At 36.5% G+C, this 16,142-nt stretch overlaps 1 protein-coding gene across 4 annotated transcripts in view; it reads right to left on the reverse strand.

The window, feature by feature from the left end:
* DCC (DCC netrin 1 receptor) overlaps nucleotides 1-16,142 on the reverse strand; it is a 999,406-nt gene that overhangs the window by 95,502 nt on the left and 887,762 nt on the right. For all 4 annotated transcript variants that reach the window (XM_075932654.2, XM_075932652.2, XM_075932653.2 and 1 more), the window contains exons 19-21: nucleotides 12,492-12,599; nucleotides 6,158-6,352; nucleotides 597-629 (exon numbers count right to left, since the gene is read on the reverse strand). In XM_075932654.2, the coding sequence (XP_075788769.2) occupies nucleotides 597-629; nucleotides 6,158-6,352; nucleotides 12,492-12,599 (336 nt within the window). The remainder of the gene's footprint in view (nucleotides 1-596; nucleotides 630-6,157; nucleotides 6,353-12,491; nucleotides 12,600-16,142) is intronic.

Genomic DNA, 16,142 nt, shown 5'->3' on the forward strand with positions numbered 1-16,142 from the left:
AAAGAAAATGAAAATTTCCAAGCAGGAGACATCACAAATATTAAAAAAAACGATGGTAAGTTAACAGCAGAGAATCATGACTAATAAGACATCATCTCATATTTGGTAAATATAGCAATGATAATGCCTTGAAAAGTTAACTAAACTTTGCTTTTATTAAATAGGGGCTGCTGACTTGAGAAAGAAAATGATTTATGATTTTTCACTGCAACACTTCAGAACTTTAATCTATAACCCATGAAAGGGTGCAAGAGCAGTCTGAATATTATGCTGAGCTTAATTATACTTAATGTGAATTATTCAGAAATGCAGTAGAGAGACTAAAAATTTATTTCGTACAAAGAAGCTTGACATTTTAATTGGTCCTTCAGAAAAGAGACAAAACAATTTCCTCTCAAGAAAATTTACATCTTCCCCATCAAAGCAGCAGCCTTAGCCAAGCAGAACTTCATTAACAAGATTAATTATCATGCCAGTGCCTGCCTCATCAGGTGTTCAGCCCAGGTGAAAAACAGAATGCAAAGTGACGAGTAACATCGTTCCCAACGTTCAGCATTGATTCTAAGAGAAAACGTGACAGATTGAGGCCACTGTACCTTGGTCATTAGCCATTTTGTCAGGGTGCTCAACTGCAAGAAAAAGACAATATCATTAGACTGTGACAGCACCTAGTAGGCAAGCTGACATATCAAATCAACAATTTTGTTAGCAAGTTTTCATATCAAGTTGCTGCTTTCCTGCACTTTTGATTGGAACTAAGAGAGATATTTTACCATTCCCCTGTTCAAAGAGATTCTGAAGAACAGAGAAGACTAGTATAAGTTACACCATGCTTCACATAAAATGTAGTCACAAACTCTTAAAAATAAAGCAATGAAAATATGTATTTTCTCATCTTGTTGATCTCTGAAATTAAAAGTGCCATCTGAAAAGTTTAATTAAACGTGGAAGTGAAAGAAGAAGAGCGAAGAAAAAAACTGTTATTTGAATAACTGCATTCAAATCACCTATGTTTTGGAAACTAGATCTGAATTATAAAGTCATTGTTTCAGCTTTGTACAAAAGAGGTTTTAAATTATTTACATGCTTTTGTATAATAATTACACAAATGACAGTGTGATTTTAAGTGCACCAGACAAGACTTCAGAATTCAACAGACACAGTGGAAGCTCTTCTGAAGAGTTAGCAGCTCCATGGCAATTTATGAAATGATAGAGAGTATTAAATTTCCCTTCAGATTCAGAAATAGGTACCATTATGGAAAATTACCCAATTTTCTGGTTAATAAAATGCAAAAGAAATTTAAGCTACTGAAGACTTTAAAAAAAAAGATTTTGATACACCTGACTGAATTTAAGTAGCTGAGTAAGCAGTCTACAAATAGAATTTAATCTGAGGAAGTGGGTCTGGCCCACGAAAGCTCATCACCTAATAAACAATCTTGTTAGTCTTTAAAGTGCTGCATAGTCCTTTCTTTTGTTTCTACAAATAGAGTGGTTTTTAAAGGGTGATCCATTTTCCCTTTAAAGAGCACTACATAAATTGATTACCCACCTTCATGTTATGACCACAGTGTTATACCCTGATTTATTTACAAGATGTTGCCATTAACAATAAAGATGGTGGCAACTTACATATAGCACAATGACATTACTGTGTCTGTTTCTGATAACAATGCAATCAGCACCTATTATCATTCTAGTTATGGATGTTCCAGGCATCCAGGAAAGGGAAAATAGATACCTGAATGATTGCACTCATCTACTTTAACTCTTATTCCTTTTCATGTGAATGCAAGGACTGCTAAGAGAGAAAATTTTATCAAGTTTTACATATTCCCTCAAAGTTTCTAAAAATCTTTTGGGGATAATAAATGTCTCAGCTGAGTTAGATCTTGCCCAAGTGTTTATGATATTTAAAAACTGACATAATTTTTCTGTCTTCTCCAAATTATTAAGGGGATATAACCTGTGGCATCTAAAATGACATGAAATTCTGCTCTGGCAGGTCAGTGAGCAACATTTCTCTCTGGCAGGTCATAAAGGTTCACATTTGGTACAGCTTAGGAACAAGGTTTTCTTTTTAAACTACCACTCCAATACAGCATTAGAGGGCACTGTAATGCTAGAAATGCTGCCCCACATTAGGTTTGTCAAAGAGAGAAATGGGACATCAACATTATGTATTCCTGATCTCCTGCAGCAAGGCCCCAAATAAAGGCTTTCCCTGCTTATCTTGATATAATGGTATTGGTAATATCTGACAAAACTGAAAACCAAGATAATTTTCTCTTTCCTTTATATAAACAGCTGACCATGTATTTCATTCATCCTTGAAATAAAATACACACACAGATTTGTAGAAAATGCAGTATGTGCAGTTTTATATTTTTATCTGTGCATGTTGGTTTATTTGTGTGTGTGATATTAGTAAACAATTCAAATACTATTATTTTATTTGTATCACTTAATGTTCACTACACAGTTATGATTTGTTCCTAATTTGACGATGTAATTTAGAATCAAATTATGTTTCAGTTGAAAAGAGAGTAAGAACAGTTCTGGCATTTGCCACCTTCTGCCATAGATGAAAAAAAAAGTTATTATTAACAAGTTAACTTGAAAGAATGAGGGATTCTTCTTCTGATCTGGCCCAACTATATTCAGACTTTCTTAGCTAGCCTTTTCATAAGAAGTAAATTTCAGATTGGGGTTGTTCCCTATATTGCTAAATGGATTCCAGTTGCTTTGCTTCATAAATGTACTATTTAATGTTATTAATTTACATAGAGTAAATCTAGTAGAATATTGAGATTGAAGTTTTGCTTTCCCACTTGTCTCTGCATTCATCCTTAACTTCTAGAGGAATCCAGGTCAACATGCAGTTTAATATTTAACATATACAATATAATTTACTTCTCATTTTATTTTTATTTTTTCAGGCTACCTAATGATATCAACTGGAATTTGTCTGAGTCAGAACTAAATAAGGCCTCATTCAGGTGATTCAGGTTTTGTTCCATAATATAGAACAATAAAAAATGAGGTATTCCCTAGTAATTAATTATGGGGTACATAATCACATCTGATGCCTACATCTCCTCCAGGCATATAAGAACTACCTGGAAATGCCTGTTCCAGAACAATTATGTCTTTGATTGATGAATACGACCATACCCGGCTAAAGAACATGTAGGCAGATCCTCGGCTGGCGTTATGACAGTTTACAGGAGCTGAACATCTCTCCATTGGATTACATTAATACCAATGGATCTGAGGGGAAAAAACCATAAGCACTTTGCTTATCTGACAGTGATATTTACAACACAACATATCTGTTATTGTACAGATCACTGCATTTTTCAATACTAAGGGTATGGAACTGAGAATGAAAAAAAAATCAGTTGCAGTTTTATACTTGAATAGGGGTTTGGTTTCCTTGAAAGAGCTTCATGTGCTATAATATCTTGAATCAGATAAGGAGTAACATTATACATCTTTGATGTTTACTTAGTTCCTAGTGGTTTAAAATATCTTGCAATCAAAACATATATTTGCCAACAGAGCATTCATTACCATAAGTCATATGCATCTCTCTGGTTAATAAATATTAAGGGCAGAAAACCAACATTTGTGCATAATTCATATTGCACTCAAGCTTTCAGAAGCTCTTTTCACCTTATATGTAGAGACAGATTTGTCAAAAATCAGCTGAATATCATTGAACATGACATATTTAGGGTGGATAATATTAAATATTCATGTCAGGGTATTAAACATAGTCCTTGTAGACTATTACAAGATGTAACAAATGTGTAAATTTATCTTTTTGGTATCTCTTGATGCGCTCTGATCTAGAATTCATTTCCCAAATGAGTTTCATGGTACTTTGTATAAACACTACAAAGTAGGTGATATCTACTCCATTAATCTTTTTGTTAAGTTAGATATTTGGATCTCTGTATCTTTTGATGTCTTATTACTCTATGGTTATTATATTTTGATGTTTGACTCACTTTAAACTCACACTAAGAGAGTTCTTTGACTTGGCACAAATTGAGAGCATGAAATTAAATTGGCACCCATCTAGTTGATAGAGACTAAACACTTGCAAAGTGCTATCTTTTCACATTTCATGGTAGTTGAGAATGAATAATCAGGATCCTACAAATAATTCATTCAGAGTGAAACTCTACTTCAACAAGTAAGTCTTGAAAATCTGGACAGACTGTGATAAGTGCTGAACAAATTCATACCATTTTTCATTTTTCTGACTTGTGTTAATTCACAAAAACTGTTTTATTATGGTTTTCGTATTTAGCCTGAACATTTGGTAGCTTGCTCTTTATAGATAATGGCTAGCTCGAATGGACATGCCTCTGCAAATGCTGCTGAGTGCAATGACCCATTCATTATGATTCTTCCTTAATGGTAAATGCTAGGGACTGACTGAAAAAGGAGTCTCCCTTCCCTCCTTCAAAAGCAGCAGCAGAAGGAAAAATTTTGTTTTTGTTTCAATATCTATTAAAGGCTGAAGTTGCATAAAACCTTTTTCCTTCAACAAAATACAAGGATGAACTGTATCTAGAGCTGTAGCTAGATAATTAAACATAGGCCTGAAACAGAGTATTGAATCCAACTCTTCCTCTTGTTCCCCACAAATGACACTGGATTTGAAACATTCTCTGAAAAGAGCTTTTCAGCTCTGACCCATCTTCATTTTAAACAGCCTTCTGTCAAGACATTATTTTTTATACTCAAAGCTTTGGAATTTTTCTTTCAGAAAAGCTACACCTACATGTGACCCCGTTTCTAAAAATAGTCACATACCTTATGATGCTCTATACTGCAGGGTTAGTCTACACTGCAGGGTTTTTGTGCAAGAAGCCTTTTGCACAAGTGTTTGTGCAAAAACTTCTTGCGCAAAAGCACATACAGATCTCAAAGCGCATCACAAAAGTGATGTGCTTTTGCACAAGAGAGTATCCACACTGCATGGACACTCTTGCACAAGAAAGCTCTGTGAATGGCCATAAGAGCACCTGTGCTTTTTCCAATAGGGGTTTCTACCACAAAAACCCCTCCGGAGCATCCACACCTACCTTTTTGCGCAAGAGCTGTAGCACAAAAAGGAGTTATTCCTCATGGGGAGAGGAATAACTCTACCATCAAAAGACCTCTGTTCTGTCGATTTTCTTGAGCAAAAATGCTCTTGAGGTGTGGACGCTCCTCTGTTTTTTGCACAAAAACCTTATAGTGTAGACATAGCCTCCATGTTTAATTCACTAATTGCCTTTTTAAAAAAGAATACTTTATACTGTCATATAAGTACATGAGTAACAGTTTCAAACATAAGGCACACAGTTGCTCCCAGAAGTTTCTAACACATGCAGTAACAGAGTCCACTTTTTCATGGCTAATAACATGGGGCAAAATGTGATCTCTGTGTGTGTGGATTATATCTCCACTTCCACTAGCTATGGTTGTAGTCCAGAGCTCCATTAAGCACAGGCATTACTTTCTACTAACACATGCTGAGGCAGTAGCCATTTAAAAGGTCCCCCTCATCTTGCCTTTCCTTCAGACTGGCCAGCAAGGGTCAGAGAGATCAAGCACAGACTCATTTAGGCCTATAACTGGTATGTTCCAAGTAAGAGAGAAAATTCTATGTGAACCCAATTAGACTTTGCCTCAGACTATCTCGATTGGTTCTTTAATTATGTTTCATTTGTTTGATCAATTAGAAAGGAAAGACTAATTTTGCATTCCTGTTTTCCATGTATGTGAATGAGTCACTACTAGTACTTTACAGCCACCAACAGGGATAACATAAAAACCAAAGTGAAACAGTGTCTGGCTAGTGAAATTACAATCATGCACGTTTAGCTTTCTTGCTCCTGTAAGGAAGTGGAATGATGTCATACTTTATCATCCTATGAGTATGTGTGTGAATACAGCTGCTTCATTATTATGGCATTCATTGTTGTCTACTGCAGCACTAGAAATATTCTCTCAGTAGCAGTTTCCAGGTATCTTCTAAAACTCTCTCGTTAGTGTTAGTAAAGCTGACTTCTAGTGTCACAGAAGTAAGATGCAAATATTGAAGAATGAACATACTCTAGATCTCATTAATATGCAATTAAGAGAAAAATTCAAACCTTTCAAAGTCCGGAAGAGAATAGGATCAGAAAGCGGTCCCACTCCTTTGGCATTGCGAGCTTGGATTCTAAAATAATACACTGTATCTAGGTTGAGGTCCATAATTTGATGAGTAAGTCGGTCACCGCTGATTGACTCCATGACCCAGTCATCAATTGGAGTATTCTTATCCAAGGTGTAGAACAAAATATAAGCTGCATAAACATTTTCTTGGTCAGTATATAAAACATAATTTACAAAGAATATTCAAAATTCAAATTTCAGACATGATAATTGTTTCTAATTCACCTTTATCTCACAGGTCTTTCATTACATTTTATTCTAATGAATATTTGAAGAATTAATGCTTAATTGTCCTATTTCAAGGTCAGAGTATCAATTACAGTTTTATAATCATATAAAACATAATATTAACAATTAGCAAAATACCTAGCAAGTTTTAAGTCTTATGTTACTTACACATTGTACCTGTCAAATTCAGACTGTGACTGAGCATGATATCAATTATAAACCATATGATAAATGTCTCTAGTGTTGCAGAGCTGGAATAAAACTAAATAACATTGATGATGCACATCATTTACTGGGTGCTCAAGAGGAAACCATACTATATTTCCTGGTAGCTATACACTAACTCCATTTTGAAAAAAAAAACCAATCACAGTAACTCACTGTAATGCTATCAATGTATCTAACAATCTCTGCGGGTACGTCTACACTTGCTTTCTATCTCAAGATAGGGATGCAAATGTAGTGTACCGAAATTGCTAGCGAAGTGCGGGATTTATATATCCCGCGCCTAATTAGCATAATCGCTTCTGGCCGCCATTGTGAAATGACAGTATTGCGAAATAAAATGCCCCATGTAGCAGTGTTATTTTGAGAGAAAAGCCTTTTCTAGAATCATAGAATCAAAGTATTCTATAAACAATGAGGTTTAACAGTTATTTCGAGAGAAGGGTTTTCTCGAAGGGCGTTTTATTTCACAATAATGTTATTTCAAAATGGAGGCCAGATGCAATTATGCTAATTAAGTGTGGGATATTTAAATCCCATGCTTCATTAGAAATTTTGGCACACTACATTTGCATCTCTATCTCGAGATAGGGAGCAAGTGTGGACATACTCTGAGTAAATAAATAGAACCACTACTGTAGGTAATTTGATTTATTCCAGGTGGTAAGCAGAAGCCTATCCAAAAGGTGAATACAGATGAACTGCTAAGTAATAAACAACCAAGATATAATTACACGTAACATACTTTTAAGGGAGAAAATTTTAAAAAATCTATGACAGTAGCATTCAACTTCGAAAAGGGGAACTACAGAAAAATGGGGAAACTAGTTAAATGGAAATTAAATAAATAGTTACAAAAGAGAAATCATAGAATCATAGAATAATAGGACTGGAAGGGACCTCAAGAGGTCATCGAGTCCAGCCTCCCACCCTCAAGCCAGGACCAAGCTCCGTCTACACCATCCCTGACAGATGTCTATCTAACCTGTTCTTAAATATCTCCAGAGACGGAGATTCCACCACCTCCCTTGGCAATTTATTCCAATATTTGACCACCCTGACAGTTAGGAATTTTTTCCTAATGTCCAATCTAAACCTCCCCTGCTGCACTTTAAGCCCTCTAGTCCTTGTCCTGTCCTCAGAAACCAAGAGGAACAAATTTTCTCCTTCCTCCTTGTGACACCCTTTTAGATATTTGAAAACCGCTATCATGTCCCCCCTTAATCTTCTTTTTTCCAAACTAAAGAAGCCCAGTTCATGAAGCCTGGCTTCATAGGTCATGTTCTCTAAACCTTTAATCATTCTTGTCACTACCTTTTCCAATTTCTCCACATCTTTCTTGAAATGTGGCGCCCAGAACTGGACACAGTACTCCAGCTGAGGCCTAACTAGTGCAGAGTAGAGCAGCAGAATGACTTCACGAGTTTTGCTTACAACACACCTGTTGATACAACCTAGAATCATATTTGCTTTTTTTGCAACAGCATCACACTGTTGACTCATATTCAACTTGTGATCCACTATGACCCCTAGATCCCTTTCCGCCATGCTCCTTCCTAGACAGTCGCTTCCCATCTTGTATGTATGGAACTGATTGTTCCTTCCTAAGTGCCTGTAAGCTGCCTGGAAACTTTATTAAAAATGTAATACAGACTCAAACTAAATATACATTCAAAAATTTTAAAAAAGCATGATGTCACCATGGCTAACCTACAAAGTATACTGTTTAGAGGTAACATTAAAACATTGGAAGTGAAATCATAATGAAGGAAATAGAAAGGAGTGTAAACTCTGGTAAGTCAAGTATAAAAGTATGATTAATCAGGCAAAACATAATAAACTGAAGAACAACCAGCAAAGTATGCAAACATTAACAGTATGTTTTAAGTACATCAGATGCAAGAAACCTGCAAAACAGAGGTCACTGAATGATCAAGGTGCTAAAGGAGCACTCAAGGAAGACAATGTTTTAGAAAAGATACGTAATTTTCACTGCTGAGGATATGAGTGATATTCTCACACCAGTACCATTCTTTTTAGAATGAGGAACTGTCACAGGCTAAAGTGTCAAGAGAGGTGATTTTGAAACAAATTGATAAATTACATTGTAATTGTTCACCAGAATTAGATGGCATTCACCGAAGGGTTCATAAGGAAAATGCAGAAATTGTAAATATGATATTGCAGAGCTACTAACAGTGGTATGTAAGCGGTCACTTAATTTAGCATCTGTACCAGATGACAGGAGGTTAGCTAATATAAATCTGATTTTTTTTTTAAAAGAGGATTCAGAGGTGATCCCAGCAATTGCAGGGTAGTAAGCCTATATCCATTACCTGACAAACTAAATATAACTACAGTAAAGAACAAAACTATCAGACACCTAGAATGCAACATGTTGGGGGTAAGAGTCAACACTGCTTTTTCAAATGACATTCAGCAGTTGAATTTTTCGAAACATGTGGACAAGGGAAATACAGTGAATATATTGTACATGGATTTTCAGAAAGTCTTTGACAAGGTCCCTCAACAAATGCTCTTAAGCAAACTGAGAAGCCAGCAGATAAAAGGGAATGTCTTCTCATGGATCAGTAACTGGGTAAAAGGTAGGAGACAAAAGACAGGAAATATTTGAAGAAGATACAAAATGATTCAGGATAGTGAAGTCCACTGCTGACAGAGAAGAGTTACAAAGGAATCTTAGAAAACTATGTGATTGAGCAAAAAAATGGCAGATGAAATTCAATATTGATAAATACAAAAAAGGCACATTAGATAACATAATTCCCACTATATATACAAAAGGACAGAGTCTAAATTAGTGGTGATGACTCATGGAGGAGATAATGGAGTCATTGAGGATATTTATCTATAACCATCTGCTTAGTGCACTCAAAAAACCTAATAAAATGTTAGAAACCATTAGAAAGGGGATAGAATAGATAATAAGACAGAAAACATCATAGTGCCAAGACATACATTCATGCTACACCCGCATCTTGAATACTGTGTGCATGTCTCATTGTCCAATCTCAAAATAAAACCATGTTAGATCTGGAAAAGGCTCAAAGAAGAGCAAACAATATTATGATGAGCCGTGGTGTTGGAACAATTTTTACAGTGTTGAAAGCCACTGAACAAAACTGTAAATCCCATACATGATGGAAACTAATTCCCACCAGAGGGTGTTGCTTTAACCCTAGCACGTCTACTTCCAGAACCCCTGAGTAGAGGTATGGAACAGGTATTATAGGTAGAGAGATTAAAAAGACTGAGACTGCCCATCTGAGAAAAAAGACAAATGAGGCAGGAATTGATACAGGGCTACAAAATTATGGATGATGTGGAGAAAAGTGAATAAAGAAACATTATTTAACCTTTCACTTAACACAAGAATCAGGGGTCACTCAGTAAAATTAATAGGCAGAAGGTGTAAATAAACATAAGGAAGTACTTCTTCACACAATACACAGTTAGCCTGTGGCACTGATTGCTATGGTATCTGAGAAGGCCATAGAGGATAAGTCCATCAATGACTGTTAGTCAAGATACTCAGGGATGAAACCCCATGGTTTGGGTGAGTCTAAAGTGGGCAACATAAGCTGGGAGTATACCACAGAGGCATGGATCACTGATAATTGCTCTGTTCTGTTCATTCCTTCTGAAGCATCTGGTACTGGCCATTGTCAGAAAACAGGATGCTATTGTAGACAGGCCATGGGTTTGCCATTTTTATGTAACTTATAAAATTTCACCATTTAAAGCCACAGTAACAGTAAAGAAAATAAGCACCACCAACCAAATACTGTAATTATTTAGATATAAAACCAAAGTGACCAAAACCCACAAAAATTGCACTATGAGCAAATTAAGTCACTGATACTATAACCAGATCTATGACCGGACCTTTGTGCTTTTTGCTACCCCTATCCAACTTACATGAGACTCCACATGGGTAATGTTGTGTGAGGTTTGGATTGAAGGCTCAGGCATTATTTTAAAACATAAGGTGAAAGCCACCAGAAATAGAAATTATATTCATCCTTAGAGTGACAGAACTACTATGAAATAATAATTGTCTACAGAAATAATTTCCTTGGCTACACTAATCCATTTATGGAAAAATACTATTTCTAATATGAAACCTCTTGTGTTCAAATCTTTAGCTGGTGAAAATCAGCATAAGTATTACCATCAAGAATCTATTCCTTTAAAATAAAATAAACTTTGCAACCTCCTGTTTCCAAATGAATTGGTGTATTAAGGGATGAAAACTGATGTCAGAATGAAAGCCCATGATAGTACTTTTAAGATTTTGGGCATTGCATGATAGAGTTATTTTTAAGGGATGTATGCAGTTGTTTAGTAGAAGGTTTAGCTATGAGTTTTATTTCTGAAGTTCTTTGTAGTCATGTATCAGTCAACCCAGTTGGGTTAATCTTTTTGGTGACATGTCATATATCATGTATTACTTTAATTATGTAACATATTACAAATCATCAGTGGGACTATTCACATTAATAAAGTTATACACTTGCTTAAGTATTTGCAATATGGGTGCTTTGATTATCTTTCTCTTTCACAAGGAATTTTTGTCTTTGACATTTCTAAGTAACATCTCGCCAATCTTGGCTGTATTAAATATTTTCTGTAAGTGTCATTTTTTTTTATTCCACAATGAAGTATGATTGTCCATGGATATTTTCAAGCAAAGTCGGCTCTCACAACACTGAGTATAAGAAACTCCATTAAAGATACTGCCTTTTAGTCTTCAGGAGTAGCTCTATTTAAGCCAATGGAGTTACACAGTAGAACAGAAAGAAGAATCAGGACCACTGACTGCTAATTAAAATGGCCATTTTTCCCTCTGAAAATGGATTAATGTTAGAAGAACCATCTTCTATGAAAATATGTATCTTTAATATGCCTTCCTTTTGGATGTTATCCGTTAGTGTAAATACTTAATATGAAGCACAGTAAAATAATATACAGAACAGTTCCAACCTGAGGTGTATTATGAGTCAGGATCAGGAATTATTAGTAGCATCAGTATCATACACAGACATGAAAAAAATACACCGTATAACTTCCAAGTGTCTAACCAAATAGTGTTAATTAAATCATTATATGCACATTTTTAAGTTGAATGATATTTGTCATAATAATTATATGCCTCTTAGATGTCCATTAAAATCCTAAAGTGATCATTTGGATGCAAAATCTCTGATAAAACTATTATATTTTTCATACTAAATTAACATTATGGACTTGTTATGGATGTTTAATTATGCATTGATGTTATCTGCAATATTTTGAACAATAAAATTTGTCATTGTGAAGCATCCATTAAGTCCAATTCTTGTCAGTCAATATTCAAGTTTTCTTAATCATCATTGCTTTAAATTGTTATTATAAAGTTAAACATCTATAATAAATCCTACCATTTATGTGATGTACAAAGTAACCTATCATTATATAGCTAATGTATTACATTATTGCCAAACAGACTACTTATTATTAGTCATTTCTAATTGCCACAGAAGACCTTTGCTAAGAATTACTACATTTAGAAAGTATATTAATGCCTTCAGCAATTAAAGCTAAAGGATTTATATTCTCTAATTCCCCATTTCACTGTAACTTTGGCACTGAATTAACTGCAAATACAACTCAGCACGTCTATGTGGAAAAAAAGAAGTTCAAATGAATTATAGTGGAAACAAACAAAGACGTAGGAAGAATAAATGATGAGTGAAACCAATAAGTGAACAGAGCTGTAAAATAAAAGAATAGACATGCAACAATATAAGCACTTACCAGTAATTTTTCCATTGGCTTCTAATGGAGGCTGCCAGCTGACAATGACAGCTCGAGGCTTCCCTTCCCGAGTAATGACAGTCAAATCCTTGGGAGCAGAGGTTGGTGCTTAAAAGAATGAAAATTACGGAAAACAATCAGATTCTCAGTTATATTCTTGTTTTCTTTAACATCCTATAGCAGTCATAAACTCTTTTTTTAGATTCTCTTATGCATTACAAATACATTCCCAGGTGGTATATGTTGAGAACTAAAAACTAGATTTTTAAGAGAAACTATTTTATAGTCCTATTGGTTGTGGTTACTTCTGGAAATAGTCCTCCTTTTATTCAATTCCATTCCACTTTGGTGTTTATCTCTCCTACATCACCTACTGCATATGCAATGGTCTCAAACATTCCCCATATTTAATATTAATATTACTCCTCTTATGGTATCAAAAATATATTTAAGGGACCCATCTCCATTTAGGAAATGGAAATGAACTGAAAATACACATAATAGGAGATATTCTCAATAGTGTCACAAAACCCTGGGACTGCGTCTAGACTGGCAAGTTTTTCCGCAAAAGCAATTGCTTTTGCAGAAAACCTTGCCAGCTGTCTACACTGGCCGCTTGAATTTCTGCAAGAATACTGACTTCCTACTGTCTGAAATCAGTGCTTCTTGCGGAAATTCTATGCTGCTCCTGTTCGGGCAAAAGTCCTTTTGCGCAAAGCTTTTGTGCAAAAGGCCCAGTGTAGAGAGCTCAGATCGGGGTGATTTTGGAAACTGACTAGCCCGAAGTAACTGCCCGCGTCTACATACAGCAGAGAAGTGGGATTCCGAGATAAACCCCTTAGTTCGAATTAACTGTTAAACCTCATTCCACGAGGAGTAACAGTTAATTCGAACTAAGGGGTTTATCTCGAAATCCTGCTTCTCTGCTGCATGTAGACGCAGGCAGTTACTTCGGCTAGTCAGTTTCCAAAATGGCAACCGGCTGGGAATATGCTAATTAAGCGCGGGATATTTAAATCCTGTGCTTCATTAGCAATTTCGGTCACCCTCTAGTTCGAACTAGAGGGCTAGTGTAGACGTACACTCAGAGGCAACAAGAGGGGAGCAGAAGCCCATCCTGGGGGCAGCAGGCTTAAAAGCCTGTTCCCTACAGCACCGTCTCTGCGGGGGCAGTGGAGGCAGAGGGTAGTGGGGACTGGGTGCAAGCTGGAAATCAGGACTAAAATTTGGATCTTGATTATTGCTCTTCTTTCCACCCCTTTTTTCTGATCTCTCCTGAATTTTATATAAATATTGATATGAACATTCTCCATTAAGGGAACTTCCACATGTAAAATGGGTTACAAAATAGGCAATAAAGACTGGAAATAGAGGATGCTTTTACTTATTGAAGCTGCATCTCCAGCTTAAATCATTGTATAAGAAAATCTAAAGATACATGTATTTCTATCATTATTTTCCCTATTATTAACTAGCATGTTCAGCAGTTGTCATTAAAAAAAAATCAATAGTTACCAACAGACATGAATGCATTTTGTGTCTGTTTGTAAGTGATTGATATTGGCACCCCTTTGGTAATTGTCTGATTTTTAATTGTGACCATTGTACTTTTGCTGCTTCTTGTCATGAATAGAAAATATTACACTTATTACACAGCCATCCAATTTTATATATCGGAATCAGTAGTCAGTGAAAAAGGAAAATGTCATGCTAAGAGCTATAGACACGCTTTTTGTTGAGCATGAGAAATACAATAAATAACTGAACACTTTGGGTCCTATCCAGTACAATATAACTTCAGTCTACTGTGCCAGTGAGCCACTCAGACTGTGGTAGATCAAGTAGCTCTGCAGAAGGCATACCTATTCAGAAGAAAGCCTGGCCTGCTCTGGAGGGCCAAACACAGAATGAAACAAAAGCAGTGAAGCAGGGAGTTAAGTTTAATAAGGGCATTTAAAAAACTGCCGACTTTCTCTTCTCCCTATTTACAGATTTCAGTTCCCCTTATGCTGAGGCCAGGCAGCTCACTGGATTAATTCACAAACTATCCTTCCAAAGAGCCACAAGAATGGAAGATGAATAATTTATTCTAAATACATATAGAATTTAATAAAAAATACTAATCATGCTGTAGGGCAGTGATACTCAGACCTCAATTGGTCAGGAGCCAAATTAGTGATCAACATTACCCAAAAGAGCCACAGTTGTGTGAATTCATTTTTTTAAATTTATATATTTTATACATATTATTCTCACAGCAAATAAGTGAATAACTTAATGCAATTTGGTAAAGTAACTGGTTAATAACATAAGCATCCTCACTAGTTAATGACTTAGATTGGCTAATAATTATATCATACCGTGTTTTAATACCATGTGCTATAAAGAGCCTCAGGGTGTATTAGTGCAGTAGATTATTTTCTCTAGCTAGTCTTTACAATTCTATACTTTGGGATACTCTTTAGCATTAATATCTAGGGGTATGTCTACACTACAGCGTTATTTCGAAATATCTTATTTTGAAATAGTTAATTCGAAATAAGCTATTTTGAAATAATGCATCTACACACAAAATGCATTTCGAAATAGCGTTTTTCTATTTCGAAGTAGCGTGTCTACACCGAGTGTATGCTGAATCTCATTTAAGGCTGGCCGGAACCAGGTCCATCAGGGCATCAGGTCAGGAGTTACTTTGTATGGCTGCTGCTTGAGGCTATCTGAGGTCTGTGCTTAAAGGGACACCCCCTGAACAGCCAGTTCTCAGCTTTCTCTGCTTGCTGGCCTACCTCGATGAGGGACAGCAAAGCATTTTGTCTGTGTGCTCAGATTGCCCTCACTCGGGACATCACAGCACTCTGCAACATGGAGCCAGAGCTGCCCATGGCACTCTGGTGCTTCTCTTGGATGCGTTGATGCAAGCCTGGCTTCACTTTCTGCAGGCTGCATCTGGGGCGTTCATCGGGGGGCTGTCAGTATCCAGGAGGCCCTGCGGGAGAGCTTCCACCCTGAGTAGCACTGAGAGCTTCCCTGGTCTGCGCCACTGGAGGCTTGTACCTCATTCCTCCCTCACATCCTTCCACTTACCCTTCCCTAACCCCCCCTCCTGATGTCAAATTAAATACATGTATTTTCATGAACACAAACTCTCTTTATTTAACAAAACTGTGTGTGGGAGGGGGGGAGGAATGAAACTCTGGTGAGACTGGGGACAGGAGGCGGAAGAGGGGAGAAGAAAGGGTGGGAGAGGAGAGGAGGAAACCTAGGAGGAGGGAGCTTGAAGGGGGAAGCAAGGGGAAGAAGGGAGAGGGGAAGCTCAGGGCTCAGGGTTGGGGGTCTTGCCGGACCAACTTGATTTTCATGCAAACCTGATCCTGGGTTCTCATGTGGCCTTTGGTGGCCAGTCTGGCAGCTATTCTGCCATAGACGGTCACATTCCTCCATCATGCAGAGATCATGCTCTGGTGTCATTCAAAGAGCCTCATTAACCCTGACAGGGAGCCTCTCACATGAGACAGTAAGTTCTACAGATAGAAAGTTTGTATCTCTAAATAACATGCAATTTGAAGAGCTTGCTCAATATTGCTATGCATTTTTTTTGCTTAATTTTATAGAAGCTATTCCAGATGCTGTATCTCCAACTCAGGACCATCT

This window comes from Pelodiscus sinensis, chromosome 6 (assembly GCF_052426305.1).
Source record: "Pelodiscus sinensis isolate ZL-2025 chromosome 6, ASM5242630v1, whole genome shotgun sequence".
In the NCBI taxonomy this organism is placed as follows: Eukaryota; Metazoa; Chordata; order Testudines; family Trionychidae; genus Pelodiscus; species Pelodiscus sinensis.